We start from the raw sequence: 21,728 nt of genomic DNA, 5'->3' as shown, positions 1-21,728 counted from the left end.
TTAGTTGTGGCATGCGGACTCTTAGTTGCAGCATGCATGTGGGATTTAGTTCCCGGACTAGGGATCGAACCTGGGTCCCCTGCATTGGGAGCGCAGAGTCTTAACCACTGCGCCACCAGGGAGGTCCCCCGAATTGATTTCTAATCTCATAGCACTGTGGTCGGAAAGATGCTTGATATGATTTCAGTTTTCTTAAATTTACTGAGGCTTGATTTGTGGCCCAAGGTATGATCTGTCCTGGAGAATGTTTCACGTGCACTTGAGAAGAAAGTGTATTTTGCTTCTTTTGTATGGAATGTTCTGTAAATATCAATTAAGTCCATCTGGTTTCATGGTCATTTAAGGCCTGTGTTTCCTTATTGATTTTCCATCTGAATGATCTGTCCATTGATGTAAGTGGGGTGTTAAATTTCCCCACTATTATTGTGTTACTGTCGATTTCTCCTTTTATGGCTGTTAGCATTTGCCTTATATATCGAGATGCTCCTATGTTGGGTGCATATATATTTACGATTGTTATATCTTCTTGGATTGATCCCTTGATCATTATGTAGTGTCCTTCTTTGTCTCTTGTAACAGTCTTTATTTTAAAGTCTATTTTGTCTGCTAAGAGTATTGCTACTCTAGCTTTCTTTTGATTTCCATTTGCATGGAATACCTTTTTCCATCCCCTCACTTTCAGTCTGCACATGCCTCTGGGTCTGAAGTGGGTCTTTTGTAGACAGCATATATACGGATCTTGTTTTTGTATCCATTACAAATCCCATTAAATTTTAGGTAATTATATGTATGTTCTTATTGCCATTTTGTTAATTGTCTTGGCAGGAAAGCACCTAGCCTACCGTCTCATTGTGACTTCTTTTTTATCTTTGAATGTAAAGTATCTTTTTTGGTAGGTTTCAGTCTTTTTTGTCGATGGTTGTTCAGCAGTTCGTTGTGATGTTGGTGTTTTTGTGAGAGGAGGTGAACTCGATCCTTCTACTCCGCCATCTTTTCCAGAATGGAGGGGCTGCTTTTAGTTTGGACGCTTGCTGTCTGTTTCCTCAGCACGTGCTGGCTTTTATTCCCTTGATATGGGGTGTGCAGGTGCAGCCGCCCGTGTGCGCTCCCGGGATGGCGGGGGCAGCACTTGGCGACTGCTCACAGGTCTCATAGCGGTGGCCTGTGCCTGCCTCTGGAGCCCGCGATGGCGGCAGCGACTCGAGCCCGCCCGCAGAGCTCCTGCAGGCAGTGTCCTGTTGCCTGGGAGCGCACGTAGGGAAAGAAGCTCTTATGGTGGTCCCGCCCCTCTCCTCGTGCACCCCTCAGTACGGCGCCTTGGCTCTCTGACAGGCCCGGGCTTCTTGCGAGCACACCCTCGGTTGCCACAGTCCAGCCTCTGCAGGCCGTCTCCGTGCAGCCCGCCCCGGTCCTCTCCCTGGGTCTGACCTCCGAAGCCTGAGCTTCAGCACCGGCAGATGAGCGTCTGAGGCCGGGGAGCGCCGGGTGGCGGCGCCGGCCTCCTGTGCAGGCTGCTCTCTGTGCTGCCTTCCGCACACTGGCTGCTGTGCTCTCCTGCTAGGCTCCGACGCGCCCCGTCCGTCCAGGCCGATCTCCTCGCCGGCGAGGGGGCTTCTCAGGATGCGGGAACCTGTCCTCCTCCACAGCTCCCTGCCTGGGGTACAGGCCCCGTCTACGTTCCTTTCTTTTTCTTTTTCCTTTTCCTTTTGTTCTACCTGGTTACGCGGAGGTTTTCTTGCCCTTTTGGAAGTCTGAGGTCTTCTGCCTGCGTTCAGTAGCTGTTCTGTGTGAGTCGTTCCACTTGTAGAGGTATTTTCAGTGTTTTTGTGGGAGAAGGTGAGCTCCTCGTCCTACTCCTCCGCCATCTTGGTCCCGTCCTCTTATTTTATTTATTATTATTATTTTTTACTAATAAAGATATTTATTGGAACAGTATAAAAGGTTTTATATAAAATGAAAACAAGGCATCACATCAATTAAATACTTGGACAAAGCAATCATTTGTTACACAAATTAAAATTCGTTGCAGAAGCCACGTTAATTCTATTTATTGGGAGCCAGTGAGGATGAAGTCAGCTTACACAATAAATAGAATTTTGTCTTGTTGAAAGGTTCATCGTAGCTTTATTTTTTTTTTTTAATTAATTAATTAATTAATTTTTGGCTGCATTGGGTCATCGTTGCTGCGCACGCGCTTTCTCTAGTGGCAGAGAGCGGGGGCTACTCTTTGTTGCGGTGCGCAGGCTTCTCATTGCGGTGGCTTCTCTTGTTGCAGAGCACGGGCTTTAGGCGCGCAGGCTTTAGTAGTTGTGGCGCACGGGCTCAGGAGCTGTGCTCGCGGGCTCTAGAGCGCAGGCTCAGCAGTTGTGGCGAAAGGGCTTAGGTGCTCCGCGGCATGTGGGATCTTCCCGGACCAGGGCTCGAACTTGTGTCTCCTGCATTGGCAGGCGGATTCCCAACCACTGCGCCACCAGGGAAGCCCCATCGTAGCTTTAAATGAGATAATACGTAAGAGGGGAAATTGAAAAAAATGTTTTTTCCTTCCAGCTACATATGTCCTTCACTTAATCGCATTTAAACAAATTTGCTTTTTTAATTTTCTCACCACGCAGTCTGCAAGCTCTTGGCTCTTTACCGAACCTGCTGGGAAAAGGTCCCGGCCCCGTGTGTGTGTTGACTGCTGCAGCCAGCCTTCCTGCTCCTAACCCCGCTCGTCCCCGTCAGGCCCCTGCTCCCCTCCTGGCCCCGCCTCTGTCAGCTCTGCTCTGGGGCATGGCAGCTGCCTCCCGGTTGCCCGTCTTCCTCCTTCCATCCTAATCTTAGTTTGTCACCAGTTATCTTGCTAAAACATTTGTCTGTTGACCGAAGTTCCAGTCTCCCTTTGCAGCAGAATGACGTACGGAATTTCAGGCTGCCTAGCTCGGCCTTCGGAGTGCTTTGTGCGGGGCCCCGGCCTCCCCTTCCCTGCCTTCCCGCCCTCCCTCGCACTGAGCCCGGGCCCTGCAGCCCGCGGGTTGCCCTTCCCGCCTCTGTGCCTCTCGCACTGTCCTCCCCTGTGCGGGTCTTGCCTGTCCTGTGGGCCCACTCCTGCTGTCGTCCTACCCGACACTTTTCTGGTTCCTCTGGACGGGATAAGCGATTGTCGTCTCTCTCCCTCATCGCCCTCTGCGTGCCACTGGGGATCACACGGAGCACATCGCTTACCAGGCCGGTCCCCGCCTCTCTCCCGCGAGCCCGCGTGGGCTGAGGGCCTGTCCGAGGTCGCGCGTCCTCGGCCTGGCCTCGCGTGGAGGCTGCAGCTTGGAGGCCCCGCCCCCACGTTTGAATTCAGCACATCTCACGGCCTGTGTTTGCCTCACATGCTGCTTCTGTGCCTGAAGCAGAGATGTGCTTATTCCTGTTTCTTATAGGTCAGCAGTGGGCGTATGAACAGTAAAACAGTGATGAGTTTAAGCAGTGTTTTAACGTACACGTGAATACCAGACTCTAGGGTAGACATTTCCTTTTATTGCAACAGTGAAAATCATTGGAACTTCATTCTTTTTTGTAGCAACTGATCACCAAAGTATATTGATGTCTTTTGTTTACCTGTTTTGTTTATGAGAAATGCATTTTCTGTTTATAGACATGGGGAAAAAAGTGAGGGGAAGAGTTTAAGACACTTGCCCGAAGATACTGTTAAAAGTAAACTGAGACAGGGTCTGGCTCGGAAGGCAGTGTCTGTAGGGAGAGAACGGTTTCAGCAGCACTTAGAACTTGGCTGTTACTACACCCTTTTACACCTGCACGTGTACCCGTGCTGGTTATTTTTTCTCCTGTTCACGTTTTAATTGAGGCATAGTTAACGTACAATGAAATGCACAGTCTTAAGTGTGTAATTTTAACAGCTCATTGAATTTGGTTTGATAGTGCGTGTGCCCGCGTAGCCTGCTGCCCTTTCCGTCAACTCAGAAACTTACCTTGGGGCTCTCCGTCATTCCCTCTTGTGCTCCAACCCCGTCCTGATTTCTTTCAAAATAAACTAGCTCCGCCTGGTTTAGAGTGCCATGGAGAGGGACTCCTCCTGTACATATTCTTTGTCTGGTTTTTTCACTTAGCGTGATTTTTTGAGGTTTATCCACATCGTTGCATGTATCCGTAATCCCGCCACCCCGTTTTAGTATGCCCTTGTACAAATATACCATGGTTTGTTTATTCATCTCCTGGTGAGGGATGTTTGGGTTGTTCTGGTTTGGTGACTGTTATGAATGAAGCAGCTGTGAACAGTTCTGTACATGTTTTGTGTTCATATTCACCTTGAGGAAAATACCTAGAAGTGGAATTGCCGAGCCACAGGGCGGGTGTTGGTTTAACTCTGAGAAAGTGCCAGACCGCTTTCCGAAGTGGTTGCCATGTTGGTTATTTTTTAAAATTTATAAAAGTAACTGGGGATTTGGTCTCATTGTAGAGATTGTGCCATAGACCTGAGGACTGCAATGGGCAGTCCTGTGTTTTGCAAAGCCGGTTTTCTTTTAAAACAGTGCTAACATAAGCTCATTTGAAGATATTCAAAATGAATGTGAATGAAAAGTTGAAAGTATTACGAGGCGTAATTAGGCATTACTGGTTCAGCATGTTATTTGGCATTTAAAGTTGTTGGCTACTGCATAGATATTTGAAAAAAGTTACCATATATATAAATGCCATATTTTAAAAGTCACCTCCGTTAGTTTAAGCAGCCTGTGGTTCATGGCCACATTTGTTACTGAAAAGTTCAGAGGGGACTCAGAGCCACTGATAGGCTAGGGAACGTTTGGTGTGCAGGGTGGCGGTGACAGGTGCGGGGAGGTTGTTCAGGTCCTTGTGGAGGGAGGACGGGTCCTGAGGAGACTTGCAGGGTCGGGTGGGCAGGGGAGCCTGACAGCAGAGCTGGGCCCGGCGGCGGGGGCACTCCCGGTCAGGAGGCAGCGAGCAGCCCCCAGTTACTGGGAGGGGCACCAGAGCGTGTTCCGTGGAGGAGACCAGGGGCGCTTACCCTGCCCACCCCTCGACCCCCCCCCCAGTCCCCTCACCCTCTTCCACGCCAGCCCCCTGGTGTCCTAGTCAGGGGTCCTGGTTTCAGAAAACAGACACCAACTGAGGGTTTGCGGAGAGAAACATGTTACGTTGGAAGGATATCAGATGCACACAGAGTGTACAGGCTGCGAGGCACACGGGGCCGCCAGCCTGGGTGGCGGTGGAGCGGTGCAGAGGAAGGACGTCTTGTTCGGGGGTGCCTTTGCCAGACCTGTTGTTTGGAAGATGGACCTCCTGGGTTGGTCCTCTGATTTCATTTTATTTTGTCTCCTAAGGTCTTTGTCTTTTTGTTTGTTTTTTAGTTGATTTACAATGTTGTGTTAGTTTTAGGTGTACAGCAGACTGATTCAGTTTTATATATGTGTATATCTATTCTTTTCCAGATTCTTTCCCAGTATAGGTTATTACAGGGTATCGAATATAGTTCCCTATGCTGTACAGGAGGTCCTTGTTGGTTATCTGTTTTCTGTATAGTAGTGTGTATATGTTAATCCCAAACTCCAAGTTTATCCTTCCCCCATTCCCCTTTGTTGTTTAGTTCTCCTTTCTGGGAAATTTCCCCATTCTCTCTTCCAATCCTGTTTTGTAAGATTAAAAAATTCTACCATCATATTTTTATTTTTCAATAACTAGGAAGTTCTCAGAATGTTCCTCTTTGTCTCACAGAGGCAGTCTCTTATTTCTTCTTAAGTTTCTTCTCTGTGCATTATGCCTGCTTTGAATTCCTGTTTCTCTCTTTTCTTTCTGGGGCTCTTTCATGAGACCTGTTTGAGCTTTCTCCAGAACATCCGTTGGCTCTTCGTTCATATTTAAGAATGAGATGTACCAGGAGCGTCTGTGTCCATGGTCCTTTGTCCTCTGGCGGCCCTGGTCTTAGGGAAACCTGGCAGCAATCTGACCTCTTTGGGAGGGGGACACCCTGCATCTTGGTGTCTTCGGCCTTTTTTCTTGGGCCAGATGAGTGCTTCTAGGGAGGCTGTGTCTGCTTGCCCACCTGCCAGTGAGCCCAGTGGGAGACGCTGCCAGACTGGGAGGCTCCTCCCTCATTCCGCCCGCTCCTTCGTGCACCTGGCCCCTCCCCCCGGGGCACCCTCCCCCAGCGGGGCCTGGGGCCCCTCTCACCTCTTTCTCGTCTTTTCTGTAATTCCTCTGCTGTGGCTGGTGAACAGTGAACAGTTGTCGCCTGTTGAAATGCAGGTTGACCAGATTTGGTCTGGATTATCCCTGGGGCTCTTTCTCAGGGATTTTGGCTTAGAGATTTGTATTTAAAACCAGGGCTAAAGTAACAAGAGGGTAGAACAGAGAGGTTTAAAATAAATTACTTAATTTTCAGGATTGTCAATCAGTTTACTAGTAACGAAAACCTAGAGGAGTCATGATTTCATAGTTAAAGATAGTTCTGAATAACGGAACTTCAGGTGTGAAGCGTCACATTGGTTACATGTACTCCAAAAATTAATCATACACTAAGAAATAGTGTGCACTTTGGTCATAAAATAAGTACCTTTTCTAATCAGATTTTATTATCTTTCAGATCCTGTCACATAGGACAGTATGCACCTTAAGATCCTGAAGAAAAGGCACAAAATGTTCAAGTAATGTCTAAAAATAATTTGTGAGGTAAGTGATTGTTTATTTAGGTCTCTAAACACTTTCCTCTCTAACAGCTGACACTAACTTGCACACCTCTGAAAAGGCAAATACGGGCAGTTCGGATGGTTAATGGTGACAAGTAAATCTTTTTCTCCACGTATCGTCTTTGGTTTGCTTACCACCTACGCTAAAAGGAGAGTGTGTCCCTGGAGGAAGATTCCATGAAGAGAGTCGATCAGTTAGTAGCAGGTATTACACGATGAGGGGCGTTCTCAAGTGTAAGCCACTGGAAGGGTTTTGCTTGAGTGGCTGTCCCTTAAATAATGGAGGTCCGCAGTGTTGCTCTTAGTGTTCTGGGAAACGGGGCTTGATCTAACACGAGGGTAAACAGCTCAGGTTCAGGAGTGTAGACAGAATCCCATTAAACTGGACATTAAAGTAGAAAAACCGTCGGTCAGTGCACAGTGCTTGCAGGTTTTTTTCAGACATGATCTCGCAGAGTATTCAGTCACCAGCGATGGGGTATCAGCACAGAGTGAGACTGTGCCCTCGCCCTGGCTTCACATCGCCAATTGCTGTGCCATTTGCTCTTGTGTTCCTAGCATTTTTAGATTAGTTGAGTGTAAAGGAATTGTTTCTTCATTTCCTCCCCTCCCTTCCTGTTGCATTAATGAAGTGTAAGTGCTGTGACTCAGCGGAAGGTGCCTGCGCTTGATGACAGATAACCGAATGTGTTCAGCCTACCCTCGCCGTGTTCATCGATTGCTTTCTTGCAAATGCAGTGACTTTTGGGTATCAGATTGTTTTCCCTTTGCCTTCTAGTGGCTTTTACAAATTCGGCTCTGAAGCACACAGGCATGATGCCTCACTATCCTAACGTGCTTCTGGGAATGTCCCTCCCCGCCCACTGGGGCTGGTATGTGTGCGGTCACCCTTCCTCACAAATAGAGCTGCCCTCTGCACCCCCGGGGGAGGCCTGCGGCTGCTGTCACCAGCGTCTCAGCCAGGAAGGTTGATCGGGACTGGGTCCGGCACCCAGAAGCCTAGGGTCCTGGTCTCCAGGCGGAACTCGGGCTGCACAAGCGCGCTGATGAAAAGCCGGCCTGTCTCTGGACACATGGCCCCGCAGCGATTGCGCACTGCCCAGCAGGCGGGCACCCATTTCTCATAGAAAGCATCTTACCTGAGAAATAGCCGTAGAGCAGAGGGATTCTGGTCAGAGGAATTCTTCAGCTTAAGCCTTTGATGAACATTTATGATTCACTAAAAAACTTCTGTGGCCATCACTAGGCCACTCCCTGGATCTGAGATGGGGACCAATTCACGTTGTTGCGTCTGCCTGTAAACAGATGCGCACTTGCCGTGAGCCCAGGGGCGTGCGGGCACCGACGGGGAGCCCGGAGAGAAGACCCAGGCCTTTCCCACGAGGGCTGACAGCCAGCCGGGGGCTGAGACACAGACGCCCTCTCAAGGTAGGGAGTGCTGAGCGCACTGCCCATGGAGCTGCTGAGCTGGTCCTCCTTCCAGAGGGTCTCAGCCCCCCGACGGCATCAGGCTTTACAGTGGTGTAGACAGAACCGCGCTCCAGCACCCTCTCCAGACAGCCGTGTCTGATGTTCTGAGTCCCTTTTCAAAGTGCTCTTCAGAGGAAGGAGGACTGTCTCTGCAGGATGACTTGCTTGGCAGAGAGAAGCTTCGGGCGCTGTAGGGGCCGGTGGCCTCTGCGGAGGGAAGGGGCTCGGCAGGAAGGCAGCCGTCGGGTCCAGTATGTGCTGGCTGAAGAATGGCTGGTTCGGGGCTGCCCAAATTCTTATCTTCAGTTTCTTCACTTCAGTAATTATAAAGCTCTTTTTGTCTGATCTAAGAGCAGACTGTAGGGAACAATTTCATTTCTGTCTTGTACTAGTCAGTAACTTTGTATCAAGAGGGAATTCTGCAAAATATTTGCAGAAGGAACTCTCATTAGCAAATTCATTCATTCAGTAAATGTTTTCATCATTACCGTGCTCTAGTTACAGTTAAGGAAGAAAGTAATGCCAAGATTCCAAAGCCGATGCTGTGAATCAGTTGTAGCAGACCCGACCCCAGGAGCATTCTTATCCCTCCCCCTCCTCCCCCACATTGGGGAGACCACAGTCGCTTGCACTGTGCTTGTTTGAAAGAAGCCGCGCCTGAGTGGAGAAAGCCCTCGGGTCGTCTGATAAAGCGCTGTCAGTGTTTTTCCATCCCCTGCTCGAACAACAAGGCCAAATGAACTAACTGTTTCCCTTTCTTTATTTATCATGAGTATTACTACTCATATCAAACACTGATGAGAGGAGGTTATAGGTTTACAGAAGCAGCAAAATGTTTGCTAGGAAAAGTGTAAGTTTTCCTTTAGTTTCTGACCGTATGTGTTCTCGGGTATCAGGTACTTTAGGAAATATGGGAGAGTTGTCGAAAGAACGGATACGTGAAGGAAACTGTTAAAAGACTGAAAGAGGAAGGGCGTTCTAGAAACAGCAGAGAGTTAAGCCTGCCTCAGAAACACGGTCGCACGTTGTCACAGTTAGAACGAGGGAGAAGTGAGAGTGAAGGGCTCAGTGAAACAGGGAAGAGTGAGGCGAGAACTGGGGGCTCTGCGGTCGTGGGCCGGCGTGGAAGCGCGCAGTGAAAGAGTCCTTGTCTGTCAGCCTCTCATCAGCCGCTGGCCTGTGTGCGCTGCGGGCCGTCGGGCCTTGGCCCCGTGGATGGGGCCGTGGTACCCCAGGCCCCATCTCTGCCGGGCTTGGAGCCTAGGTGCCAAGGGCGTGCGTCTAGCTCCCGCCCCGCGTCGTCCTCGCGCAGTGCGGCTGGGGCCAGCCGCAGGTGGCTGTGTGTCCCCGGGAGCCTCACCAGCGTGTCCCGTGCCCCTGCAGGGAAGCCATGCCGTCATCAGGACACCGGCTCCGCGATGTCGAACATCATCCCCTGCTGACCGAAAGTGACAACTACGACTCTTCTTCCTCCTCTTCATCCGAGGCCGACGTGGCAGACAGGGTCTGGTTCATCCGCGACGGCTGCGGCATGATCTGTGCTGTCGTGACGTGGCTGCTGGTCGTGTACGCGGACTTCGTGGTGACGTTCGTCATGCTGCTGCCTTCCAAAGACTTCTGGTACTCCGTGGTCAATGGAGTCGTTTTTAACTGCCTGGCGGTGCTTGCCCTGTCGTCTCACTTGAGGACCATGCTCACCGACCCCGTGAGTACCTGTCCTCTTGCTGGGGTTTTCGGCCAGGTCTGGGCTGTGGAGGCACCAGCGGCGGCGCCGGGCGGAGGGCCTCGTGCTCCCGTAGCCTTGGGGTTCACGAGTTCCTGGATGCAGGCTGGTGGCATTGCTCATGGCTTCGCTGGAGGAACCCAGCGCCCAGAGAGAGGTGATGTCACGGTATATTCATGGAAAACATTCCACTGAGCTGTTTATTCACATGAAGAAAGTGTACTGAATAATGCCTGAAATCCTTTCTAGTTTATTTTTTAATATTTATTTATTTATTTGGCTGTGCTGGGCCTTAGTTGCTGCGCATGGGATCTTCATTGCTGCTTGCGGGATCTTTTTAGTTGCGACACACGGGATCTTTGGTTGTGGCATGTGGGATCTAGCCCCGGACCAGGGATCGAACCCAGACACCCTGCATTGGGAGCACGGAGCCTTAGCCACTGGACCGCCAGGGAAGTCCCCCTTTCTAGTTTAAATACTTCGTTTCTCTAAAGTATGGACTGAAAGCTGAGTATGTGGCATCTAGGGCTTTACTAATTTTTCCAGTTGCCTTTTGATCACACGCAAGTAATTTAACTTGTTCGGGCTAGAGGTTAGCTATTATCTTTAAGTTCGCTGTAGGAAGAGCCCCGGTGGTGTCAGCCATCTTCCTGCATGTTGAAAACGGGGCTGGGTCCATCGTTTGTAGGCGTTTTGGCGAGGAGGCCACCACATCGGTGCCCGGGTGCCAGGCTGCGGTGTGCCCGGTGGGGCCGGGGGAGGGAGGGCTACCCGGCCGGGCCCCTCTCATCACAGTGCTTGTGTCTTCTGACCAGTGTAGGCCTCCCGCCCCCCGCGGTCCCGCTCCTGCTGCAGCCCCTCTCCCGCGGGAAGAGGCCTCAGAGCTCTCTTCAGGAAGCCCCGAGAGCCGGGGGTCGGGTAGCAGGTGTGTGCAGCGCGCTGCCTCTGCGCCCGGTGGGCGTGTTCGCTTCACTTGTTTCGCTGCCGAGAAGCTGGGTGGAAGCACTGAGGGCCGGAGCGTGAGGTGGAGGAGGGTGTGAGTCCTGGATGCAAGCATTTTTAATCACATTCCGCAAAATTCACCCTTTTGCAGTGTATAGTTCGATGATTTTCGTGTATTCACATCACCGCAGTCATTTTAGACATTTTCATCACCCAGAAAAGAAACCCTGCCCCCCCTTAGCCGTCACTGCCCCGACCCCCCAGGTCCCCCAGCGCCAGGCAACTGCTGATGTACTTTTTGTCTCTGGATTGGCCTGTTTTGGACAGATCACATAGATGGAATCATACAAGGATACGTGGCCTTGACGTCTGGCTTCCTTCACTCAGCGCGAGGTTTCTAGGGCTCATCCGCACCGTGCACCGTCAGTGCTTCGTTCCTTTTCACGGCTGAAGACTGTTCCGCTGTGGCGATGGGCCACGTTCTGTTTATAGCCATCATCAGCTGGTGGCCAGCGGGGTTCTTCCCACTTTCTGGCTGTTATGGACGATTCTGCCGTGAACATTTGCGGACCAGGTTTGTGTGGACCTGTGTTTCGTTTCTCTTGGGTAGAGACCCAGGAGTGGAATTACCGTGTCATGTGTTCACGCTACGATGAACTTGCTGAGGGTGGTTTTTCATGGCGGCTGCAAGGCATTAAGAGTCCCCCCGGCAGCGTAAGGGGTCCTGCTTCTCCACCTCCTCAGGTGGCTGTTCGTGTGTTTGATGAGAGCCATCCTGATGGCGGTGAGGTGATATCTCATTGTGTTTTGATTTGCATTTCCCTGATGGCTAATGATGCTGGGCCTTTCGGCCATTTGTAGGTCTTTGGAGAACTGTCCGTTCAAGTCCTCCGTCTTGACATCTAGATGTCACTGTTTCCGCCATGCCACACGTCAGGACTCCAGTGGCAAGTTACAGAATCCACCGGGAGTCAGTGTGAATAGAATCGAGGGCACCCAGCGGGGTGTGAGGAGCCCAGGGCAGGGGTGCGTCTGGCCCCGGGCAGGCATTGGGACTGGGGTGGGGAAGCTGTCGGGAAGGAGGCAGGGGAGAGGCCGACCGAGCCGCCAGACACTCGCGTCCTTCCCGGCATCCTGGCCCCTCTGCCGCCTAGTGAAGACGGTGGCCCCTCACACCAGAGGGAATTGGGAGCGTTGGGTTCCAGACCCACAGTGGCGGGGAGACTGCGTGGCCAGCGGGGTCGGGTGTCCGCTCCGTCCTCTCATCAGGGCGGCTGCTTTCTCCTCTCTGCAGATCACCTTCAACCCGGGGTCCAGTCTGGGCTGAACGAGAGCCGTCATGCCACCCGGGGTGAGGCCAGTTCTCTGCTGGACGTCCTTTTACTAAGCCAGTAGGAACAGTCACTCTTTGCTAGGATTGGCTCTGGCTTGGGTTGTTTCTTGAGAAGAGTTATTGGTCCTTTGAGGGGGGAGCAGAAAGGAAGATGGGGTCTCTGACATTTGATGGATCAGGGAGCTGATCGGTCACAAGGCAGCAAGCTCACCTCCGGAGGTGAGTCTCAGTGTTCAGAAGCATGAGATTGTGCAAGGCCACCCGCTGCCCCGCACCCAGAGCCTGCTCTCCTCTGTCCCCAGCCTTGTTTGACAAGCATCAGCCTTACCAGCAGATGTGTGCCGAGGGCCCACTAAGGCGCCTTTGTGCCGGGAGCCGTTGGTCCCGTGCCGGGCGCCCTGGGACACCTTTGGGCGTTCATTAACCCGCCAGCACCTTGCGGAGGTGGGCGTACATCACGTCAGAAGGTGAGACCCACAGCTGGCAAGAGGCAAAGCTGGGGTTTGAACAGTTATCTGTTGCCAAAGCCCTTGCTTTTTCGTTAACTTCTTACAGACATTTCATTGTACACAGAAGTGGAGAGAAGAGGGTCATGAACCCTGCTTATCACCTCGTGGTTAATCTCGTGTCAGCGATATCCTCGCCTACTCCCTTTCTTTCCCTCCCCCAGAATATTTGGAAGCACATCTCAGACATTATAAAACTTTATTTGTAAATAATTGTGTGTATCTTTAAAAAGGGCTCTTTTTTTTTTTAATATAAATTTATTTATTTATTTTTGGCTGCGTTGCGTCTTCGTTGCTGTGCGTGAGCTTTCTCTAGTTGCGGCGAGCAGGGGCTACTCTTCGTTGAGGTGCGCGGGCTTCTCATGGCAGTGGCTTCTCTTGTTGCAGAGCACGGGCTCTAGGTGCGCAGGCTCAGTAGTTGTGGCACGTGGGCTCAGGAGTTGTGGCACGCGGGCTTTAGTAGTTGTGGCACGCGGGCTTTAGTAGCTGTGGCGCGCGGGCTCAGTTGCTCCGCAGCATGTGGGATCTTCCCGGACCAGGGCTCGACCCCTGCATCGGCAGGTGGATTCTTAACCACTGCGCCACCAGGGAAGCCCCAGAAGGGCTCTTCTTTATAGAAGCACGGCTCCAGCGCCAGCGGCTCGTGTGGAGCGGCTGGAGAATTCCTCACTATGTCCAGTGGGAGGCCACGTCTCCTCAGTCGTCTCAGTCCTTTTATATTCTTTTGTTTGAATCAGGGTCCAAATAAGATCTATCCTTTGTGACTGGCTGACGTGTCTCCTTTTTCACCTCGGTGGTCCCCTCTTGTTCCTTGGGATTTTTTAAATTGAAGAAACACGGTCCTTTGTCATGTGGCTCTCCTTCCACTGTGGAATTTGCAGCTTATATCCCTGTACGTGTCTTTACATGCTTCTCGTCCCCTGTGCTGCCCATGAATTAGCAGGTAGACCTAGGGGAAGCGCCATGCTCCCGTGCCCCTAGCTCAGGTCCTGGGGATCCAGAATGCGTGACAGGGAGGGAACCAGGGGGTCAAGATGGAAAGATATGAGGGGGGAAAATGTGCTTTGCAAATCATAACTTCCCTGGGTATACGTATGCCGTGGTTGGGAGCACTCTTCCTAAGCGTGGGCACCTGGTTTCCTTCTCCAGGGCGCATCAGAGGTGGGTGGGTGCGGGTGTGAGAGGTCGGGCGCTAGCAGCAGCAGCAGCGAGTGGCAAAGCTGTCCGGAGGACGCTGTGCCGAAGGGGAGCCGTCTGGGCCGCACTGGGGTAGGAGGCGTGGCTATGGCAGGGACCACAGTCCTGGCGGGACACAGGTGAAACACGCAAGGTGCGTCTTAGAAAAAACATGCCCTGAAAATGGTTCGAAGGCGAACGCGAGCTTGAGGAATGTGCCTCAGCTGTTCGGAAGGTTTCTTTGATGGAGCGAAGAGGGGCCCCCAGTGGTGCCGAGGAAGCGGGCGCTCGTCTGGTGTGACCTGGTGAGACCCGGTGCTGAGTGGACCTGGGCCCGCCCTTCTGCTCCGTGCCTGGCCTGCGAGAGCGCATCTCGGAGTACGGAATCGAAGCGCAGATCACCAGCCGCGGGGACCTGGGTGGGTCATCGGGAGGCACTGCGGGGAGATAGGGGCCGCCTGCCCAGGGCTCTGAGCCGCAAAAAGGACCAGAAAACGCCTTCATCTCCACGCGGGCTGGTTGTTACGTGTTACCTGACGTGTCTCCCCCTCGAGATGCACACCTGTTCTCCGTGAGTGGTCGCAGGAGCACTCTTTAACCAGCGGGCGGCGTGGGGTGCCGTGCTCCGCAGAAGTGTTGTCAGGTCACGTGTTTTACCGTGGAAACAGCGTGTGTGTGGCTAAACCTGGTCCATTCCATCGTCTTATGAAACGTGTGACCCGAGCTGTCATCAGGAGCGGCCGGTGTTGGGAAAATTGAGTAAAATGCTGGACCTGACCTTCTGATGTAAACTCTCAAAAGTGAGCCTTTAAACCCTGAACTTTTTTTACGCTGTAGATTAAGGAGACAGGTGGCGTGTTAAGGCCAGGATCTTGACCACAGCAGCTTCCCTGTGTTAGGATGGGGGACTGACCAGTGCCCATCTGGAGGGCAGTCAGCTGCAGGGGAGGGGAGGGCAGTGAACCTTCCCATTTTGCCTGCAGCCCTTCCTGTGCTCCCCCCCGAACCCGGGGCACCTTGTGGGGCCTCACTCCTGCTGGTGACAGGGCCGCCTGTCCGGCTCCCCGGGGGCCTTGGAGCCAGTGGTCCTGGGTCTCCCCACGCGCCTGCTGGGCTTTGCAGACGTGGGTGTCGGCCCTGGCCCCGCAGAGGTTGGCTCGGGCTCCCGTCCAGCCGGGCAGTGGGCTTTCAGGAGCTCCAGCGCAGCTCCTGCTGACAGCGGCGTGCCTGCCATCTCCCCGTGCTCTCACCCCTGCTCGGCTCCTCCCAGCGGGGCTCCTTCTCCAGAAACGTGCATTTGTGTGAAGGACAGGCTCCGTGGGGCACAGAAACGGGGTCTGGGCCTTGTTCCCAGTCCACAGGCCACGGTGCCCAGAATGATCTTCCAAACGTGATCTCCACTTTCTGTCTCCACTGCCCAAAGAACAATTCCTCCCCCTTTGCAGCCTACTCGGGCCCAGTGCCCTCCGCTCGGGCCCAGTGCCCTCCGCTCGGGCCCACTGCCGTCCCGTGTACGGGGCTCTCTGGCTCTGGCTTCCATTTCCAGATTCCTCGTACCTCTCAAGCTCCCCTAGTGCTCAGGGCTCCTGCAGACACACACACACAGCCCCGCAGCTCCTGCCCCTGGGGCCAGACGCCTGGGGGAGGCGGGGGGGGGGGGGGGGGCTTGGGGCTTGTGGCTTGTGTGTGACACTCTCGTGATTAGGTTGGCAGAGATGCATTACATAACTTTAAACACACAAGATAAAGTCCTTTTTGAGATTGCTTTGTTCAGCGCTCCCCTGCTGCAGCTGATAGGAAACCTGTGGGTGTGCTTATCACGGAAGCCCTGCCCAGGAGCTGTGCGCAGGGCCGGCTGCACCCTGGGGACGCCAGCTGCCCTGGGGCTGGAGTGGCTTCGCAAACACACCTCACCTCTGGCACGACCTGCATGAAGTTTGAAAAACCCAGGTGACTCGCCTTATGAAGGATGACGCACTCTATATTTTGAATTCATTTTAAAGCATGTTATTTTCCATGAAAAATAAAACTTCTGGTCCTGCCTGAGTAATAGTTATTTTTCATATTAATATAAGTGGCAACTACAGCATTATAAATTATATCATGATATATAACACCCAAGACTAATTCCTAAATTTACTGATGTTTTTTAACCTTCCTTCCCCCCAGCTAAAATGCATTGTTATTAAACCATAGGGGGCAGTACCCAAAGGGAATGCTACTAAAGAATACATGGAGAGTTTGCAGCTGAAGCCTGGAGAAGTGATCTACAAGTGCCCCAAGTGCTGCTGTATCAAGCCCGAGCGCGCCCACCACTGCAGGTATGGCAGCCCTCCCCCAGGGGAACCCGAGTGCCCATCACTGCAGGGACCCCTTCCCCAGGGTGGCCCGAGCACCCACTACTGAAGGGACACCTTTGCCAGGGCAACCCGAGCACTCAGCACTGCAGGGACCCCTTACTTGCGGCACCAGTGCATCCACCAGTGCTGGGACCCCTGCCCCTGGGAAGCCCACGCGCCCATGACTGGAGGGGCCCCTGCCTCGGCGCAGCCAGAGCCCACGCTGAAGGGATTTCTTCCCCAGGGCAGTCTGTTCACCCACCACTGCAGGGACCCCTGCCCCAGGGAAACCTGTGCACCCACGATTGGAGGGACCCCTTCCCTGATTCAGCGAGAGCAACCCCTGCTACAGGGACCCCCTTCCACAGGGCAGCCCAAGCACCCACTCCTCCTAGGACCCCTTCCCTGTTGCAGCCATAATACCCACTGCTGCAGGGAGCCCTTCCCCCAGGGCAGCCTGTTCACCCACACCCACCCTTACAGGGACCCCTTTCCTTAGCCAACCTGAGTACCCACCACTGGAGGGACCCCTTCCCCAGTAGCCACAGACCCACCACTGCTGTAACCCCTTACTTGGGGCTGAGCCCCCCACTACTGCAGGCACCGCTTCCCCAGGGCATGTTGAGTGCCCAAGCTGCAGGGACCCTTCATAGTGCAGTCCAAGTGCCCACCACTGGAGGGAGCCCTTCCCCGGTGCAGCCAGAGCACCCACTGCTGCTGGACCCCTTCCCCGGGGCAGCCATAGACCCACCCCTGCCGGGACCCCTTCCCCGGGGCAGCCATAGACCCACCCCTGCCGGGACCCCTTCCCCGGGGCAGCCATAGACCCACCCCTGCCGGGACCCCTTCCCCACGCAGCCATAGACCCACCCCTGCCGGGACCCCTTCCCCGGGGCAGGAGGCCCCCTGGGTGGCCTCTCCCCAGCGCTGTCTTCATTGGGTGGTGTTCCCTCCGCGCGTGGAATAGTGGAAATCTAACTGCTCCTTTTCAGTATTTGCAGAAGATGCATTCGGAAAATGGACCACCACTGCCCTTGGGTGAACAACTGCGTCGGAGAAAAGAATCAGAGATTCTTCGTGCTCTTCACTGTGAGTAAAGATACTCGCGTCGTCAGTGACTTGTAGTAAGTTCTTTATCTGGAATCTTACCTGGAGCCAGTAAGTTTATTCTGACGTCAGACCTGCAGCCTCTTCTCTGGGACTCGCATTATACCTGTGCTGTCATTGGTAGGAAGTAGTCCACCAGATGAGTGTATGTTGCTTGTGTTATTCTAGGTGTTTTACTGTGATTTAATTCTCTCCCAGATACCTTGAACCACAGTTGTTAATAGGCTCTTGCTGAAGTGGTAGAACGTATTTCCCCACTGTGGATTACTGTCCTTGGTCCCGTGTGGTCCTGGCGAGGCGGAGGTCAACTGCTGCTGTCATTCCTTCCCTCACTCATTTTCACTGACACATGAGATCAGGAGTGAACGTGCGGTTCAGCGGCCTTTCGTCCTCGGGTGGGCTAACGGGTGTCTCCCCGCAGATGTACATCGCGCTGGCGTCCGTGCACGCGCTCGTGCTCTGCGGGCTGCAGTTTGTCGCCTGCGTCCGAGGGCAGTGGAATGGTAAGTGCACGCCGTGGGGGGCGAGGGGAGGCAGCGGAAGAAGGGAGGAAGAAGGGGTCCTCCGGTTTCGAAGGAAATCCGCTTCAGTGTTTTAGCAATTAATTGAGCTTTTAAAGAAAAGAGGATGGGGCAGTTCTTACACTGCCCTTTTGCTATAACGAAGCCACGTACATACGCTTGGTCCTCCTCAGTCAGCTAATAGTTTCTGCTGAGTCTCATTTGTACTTTGCAGATTTTTGAGGCTGGGCGAGAATGCGTCTTGTTCCCGGCGGGCCTGTGTGTGCGCCGGCTGGTCGACTGGGCGTGGCTGATACCAGTCGCCCCGCGAGGGGAGCCAGGCCAGGCAGGCGCGAGCTGGGCGGCCCTGGACTTGGGTGTGCGCCCGAGTGGGGCCTGCTCACAGGTGGAGGCACCCACGACTCTCGTCTTTTCTGGCTTTAGCTGTATTTAGTACGCAGTGCAGCGCGCGAATACAGGCTCAGGAGAAACCTGGGGTGACACGGGACCTAGCGGATCCGCCGACCGGGAGTGGGGGTGTGGGTTCTTGCCTGGCAGGGCGGCCTTCCGCCCCTGCTGGACAGCGGGTGTGCCTGTTCACAGAACGCGCTCGTCCTCCGTGGACGCCGGCCTGAGGGCGGCACGGAGGCGGCTCTTCCGTGAGCTGAACCCCCCAACCTGTGGCCTGGGATGCCCGCCGCGCTCGGGTGTCCAGTCACAGCCAGCCTCTTCTCGTTCACAGAATGCAGTGATTTTTCACCTCCAGTCACTGTAATCCTGTTGATCTTCCTGTGCCTTGAGGGTCTGCTGTTTTTCACTTTCACCGCAGTGATGTTCGGCACCCAGATCCACTCCATCTGCAACGATGAAACGGTGCGCTCCTTCTCCGCCGTGTCTGCTTAGGCCTTGGTGTGAGCACGAGTCCAGCGGGGGCCGCGTATTACCTGGGAGGCGGACGGGGCAGCCCCGAGGGGCCGCGACAGCATCGCCGCACGTGCCCCCCTCACTGCGTGCAGCTCGGGTTTCAAGCGTCCCTGGGATTTGAGAGTCACCAGAGCCGGGCAGGGAGAGCCGGCACATTCCGTTTCTAGGAGGCCGTGCCCCCTGGCAGCTGCAGGGAGTTGGGCACCTTCATGTCTTTGAACTGAAGGCCCAGAGCAGGTGCTGATGAATATTTGTAATACAATACGTGGAAAAAAAGATCAACCCCTGGCCCGGAGGACTGGCTCCCCTTTGCCTCTGGGGCTGCCTAGGCTGTCCCCCCGCCGGTGGCTGCAGCCTGGCTGTGCTCGGGGGCCGCGGGGCTGGTGCCAGGAGAGCCCCCGCTGCTGACCCCGACGCCCCGTTCCCACGTGCGGAGGGACGTGAGAGTCTGCTGGGGCTTCCCCTGTTGTCACCGCTCGCCTGAGCCGTACCTGCTGAGGGTTTTCCTGGCACTGCCGCCCACTTGCTTTTCTTTCTCCCCCAGGAGATTGAGAGGCTGAAGAGTGAGAAGCCGACGTGGGAGCGGAGGCTGCGGTGGGAGGGGATGAAGTCTGTCTTTGGGGGCCCCCCCTCGCTGCTCTGGATGAACCCCTGCGTCGGCTTCCGATTCAGGCGACTGCCGACGAGACCTAGGAAAGGGGGCCCCGAGTTCTCGGTGTGAGGCTCTCGCTTCGTGCTGGGACTTGTTCACGGACTTTATTTATTCGGGGTCGGAAAGGGTATCTACAGCTCACCTGCGACCAGTAGGGCAAGTGCAGACCAGCTGCTTGCAGCAAGCAGTTTTATACGTTTACGGTCACAGATGGCGGAGTTCCCACACTAACTGGGTGCTCTGATCCGTGTCACCGTCCAGTAACAAAGGGACGTGGCCACACGAAGGAGCCAAATGTCATTATCTGCCTGCACAGCTAGGAGTTTTGTTAACATACTTGGCATTCTTTAAGAAGTTTCGTGGGTTGTTACACGGGTTATTAAAATCCTGTGTGCTGAGCTGCTTTTCTCAGGCATGAAGAAAACGAGCCAAGCCAGTGACCAGGGATTCTTCTGCGGCTGGTGGCTTCGGGGAGCTCCGCCGGCCCCGTGATTCCCGAGGGCCCGCCTCGGTCCAGGAGGGGCCTGGATGCAGGAGCGGCGGGGCTGCAGGTTCGCTCCCCGCCCGGGGCTGGTGGGCCCTAACCCTGTGGGCAAGTCCACGCGTGTCTGTGTGTGTGCGTGCACGTGTGTTTTAAAGTGGGCCGTGTTGTTCAGGCAACATAACACGTCATGGGCGTGTGCCACAGACAAGCTATTTTTTAGAAACCGACGTTTCAGGGAAGAGGGGAGAGCTGCGTGGGGTCCCCCCTCCCGTGGGGTTTACTATGAATGTATTGCATACTGGAGAATATCTCAATCCAAAGAACAATCATTCCTGTGTGGTCTTCTGTTGCCCTCCTGTTTTAATTTTTAAAAAAAAGTCTTGAGTGCGTGAGAGGGCTTTGGCACTGACCTGTTTGGTTCCGGCCAAATGAGCAGCGTGTAAACGGCCCCTCGGTGAGCGGACAGCAGCGTCGGCGGCGGCCTGGTACCTGCAGCCTGATGCGCGGCTGGCCGTGCAGGGGGCGCGCGCGGCTGAGGAGGTGAGGGGGCCGCGAGGCAGGAGCCCCTGGGCCCCGTGGGCCTCGCCTGCAGACAGTATTCAGGATGGCGACAGCTTGTTTGATTTTTCAGTCTTTACCTTTTTGGGGTATCATTTTGTTTCTTTACCCACGTCACAAGCGATAGGACCCTTGGTGCAGAGCTTAAAATTATGCCAGAGAGCAAACAGCTCCCCTCCCTGGGGACTCGCCTTAAACTTGCCTGGTTTGTCGGTGTTTCGCGGGACTGAGGAGGAGGCCATCTCTGACAAGGTCTGGGGGGTCCCCGGAGCCGACGTCCCGCGCTGAGAAGAGTGGGCGTCTCCCTCCTGGTCTCCACGCCTCTCTGCTCATCTGTGAGCTGTTTTGCTTTCGTTTGCATTAACCCGTCCCCTGTCCGGATCAGGGTTTCTACCACTGCCGGCGCAGAACCACAAAGGGCCTACTGGACAACAGTCTAGCTGAGTAGACGAGCTGTGGGATGGGTGTGAAATGGACTCAGTCACTGCAGAAAAGTGGGCTGTGAACGGGGGGCTCTAGGTTGCAGCTGGAGGACTAACAGGAGAACAGGAGACTGATGGGTTTCCCGAGATTGTTCTGCAATATCTGTCATCTGGGTTGGACGTGTGTATTGGGCTTCAGTGTGAGGCTTTTCATATGTATATCCTGGTTATCAATAAAAACAATTATCTAAGTGGTTGAATCCTGTGAGACTTGGCAAATATGTGCAAATCAAGTATACTTGACTTTTCAACCTCTTCTTTCAATGTAACTTTTTTAAGAAATAAAGCCACCAGTTGACATTCTCCAGCAGTTTGTTCAGCGGCGCGGTTCTTGGTGGGTCGTTGGCGTGTTTCCGTGCTCGGCTCTGGCACCGGCACCCGGGCCGCTGTGGTCCCCCCTGCTGCTTCCAGAGCCCCATCATCGCCGAGGACAAGTGAGCCGCTCTCCCAAAGGTCGCCGTCTCCACATTTAACATTTTACTTCCAGTAGACGCAACTGATCTCACTTAGCTTTGTCCTAAACGTCCCTTCATTTTTTAGTGCACTTGGAAACAAAAACAATTTTAAAGATCACTCTCTTCCATCCAGCATCTCAGGTGCCCACAACTTCGTTCAACAGTGTGTCTGGTACTTGCACTCGAGGGACCCAGAGAGGCGAGGCGAGGCGAGGGTGGCCGCCGCGTAGGGAGGCACTGGCCGGCCTTGGAGACACGTCCCCGAGCACTCCGCCGCGCTGGCAACCACCCTCAGGCTTGTGTTTGTGGCTCTGCAGAATTGTGCCGCGCTTTTGTGTTCTTCCTGTTGGAATGTTTTATCGGCTCATCTCAGATGACGTCTGCA

The 21,728-nt window shown here is 53.9% G+C and overlaps 1 protein-coding gene across 2 annotated transcripts in view; it reads left to right on the top strand.

Annotated features, from left to right (window-relative positions):
• ZDHHC7 (zinc finger DHHC-type palmitoyltransferase 7) overlaps positions 1-21,195 on the top strand; it is a 32,830-nt gene extending 11,635 nt beyond the window's left edge. Inside the window, exons 2-9 of one of the 2 annotated variants that reach the window (XM_036833680.1) lie at positions 6,590-6,675; positions 7,998-8,120; positions 9,546-9,867; positions 16,039-16,163; positions 17,174-17,270; positions 17,710-17,791; positions 18,531-18,661; positions 19,257-21,195. In XM_036833680.1, coding sequence (XP_036689575.1) covers positions 9,553-9,867; positions 16,039-16,163; positions 17,174-17,270; positions 17,710-17,791; positions 18,531-18,661; positions 19,257-19,433 — 927 coding nt within the window. In that variant the 5' untranslated portion in view covers positions 6,590-6,675; positions 7,998-8,120; positions 9,546-9,552 and the 3' untranslated portion in view covers positions 19,434-21,195. The remainder of the gene's footprint in view (positions 1-6,589; positions 6,676-7,997; positions 8,121-9,545; positions 9,868-16,038; positions 16,164-17,173; positions 17,271-17,709; positions 17,792-18,530; positions 18,662-19,256) is intronic. The other variant, XM_036833679.1, reaches the window with a different exon arrangement.
• Positions 21,196-21,728: the final 533 nt, after the last annotated feature.

This window comes from Balaenoptera musculus, chromosome 19 (assembly GCF_009873245.2).
Source record: "Balaenoptera musculus isolate JJ_BM4_2016_0621 chromosome 19, mBalMus1.pri.v3, whole genome shotgun sequence".
NCBI classification, from domain to species: Eukaryota; Metazoa; Chordata; class Mammalia; order Artiodactyla; family Balaenopteridae; genus Balaenoptera; species Balaenoptera musculus.
Note: the sequence above shows the minus strand (reverse complement) of the source record. Positions and strands in the feature narration are given on the sequence as shown.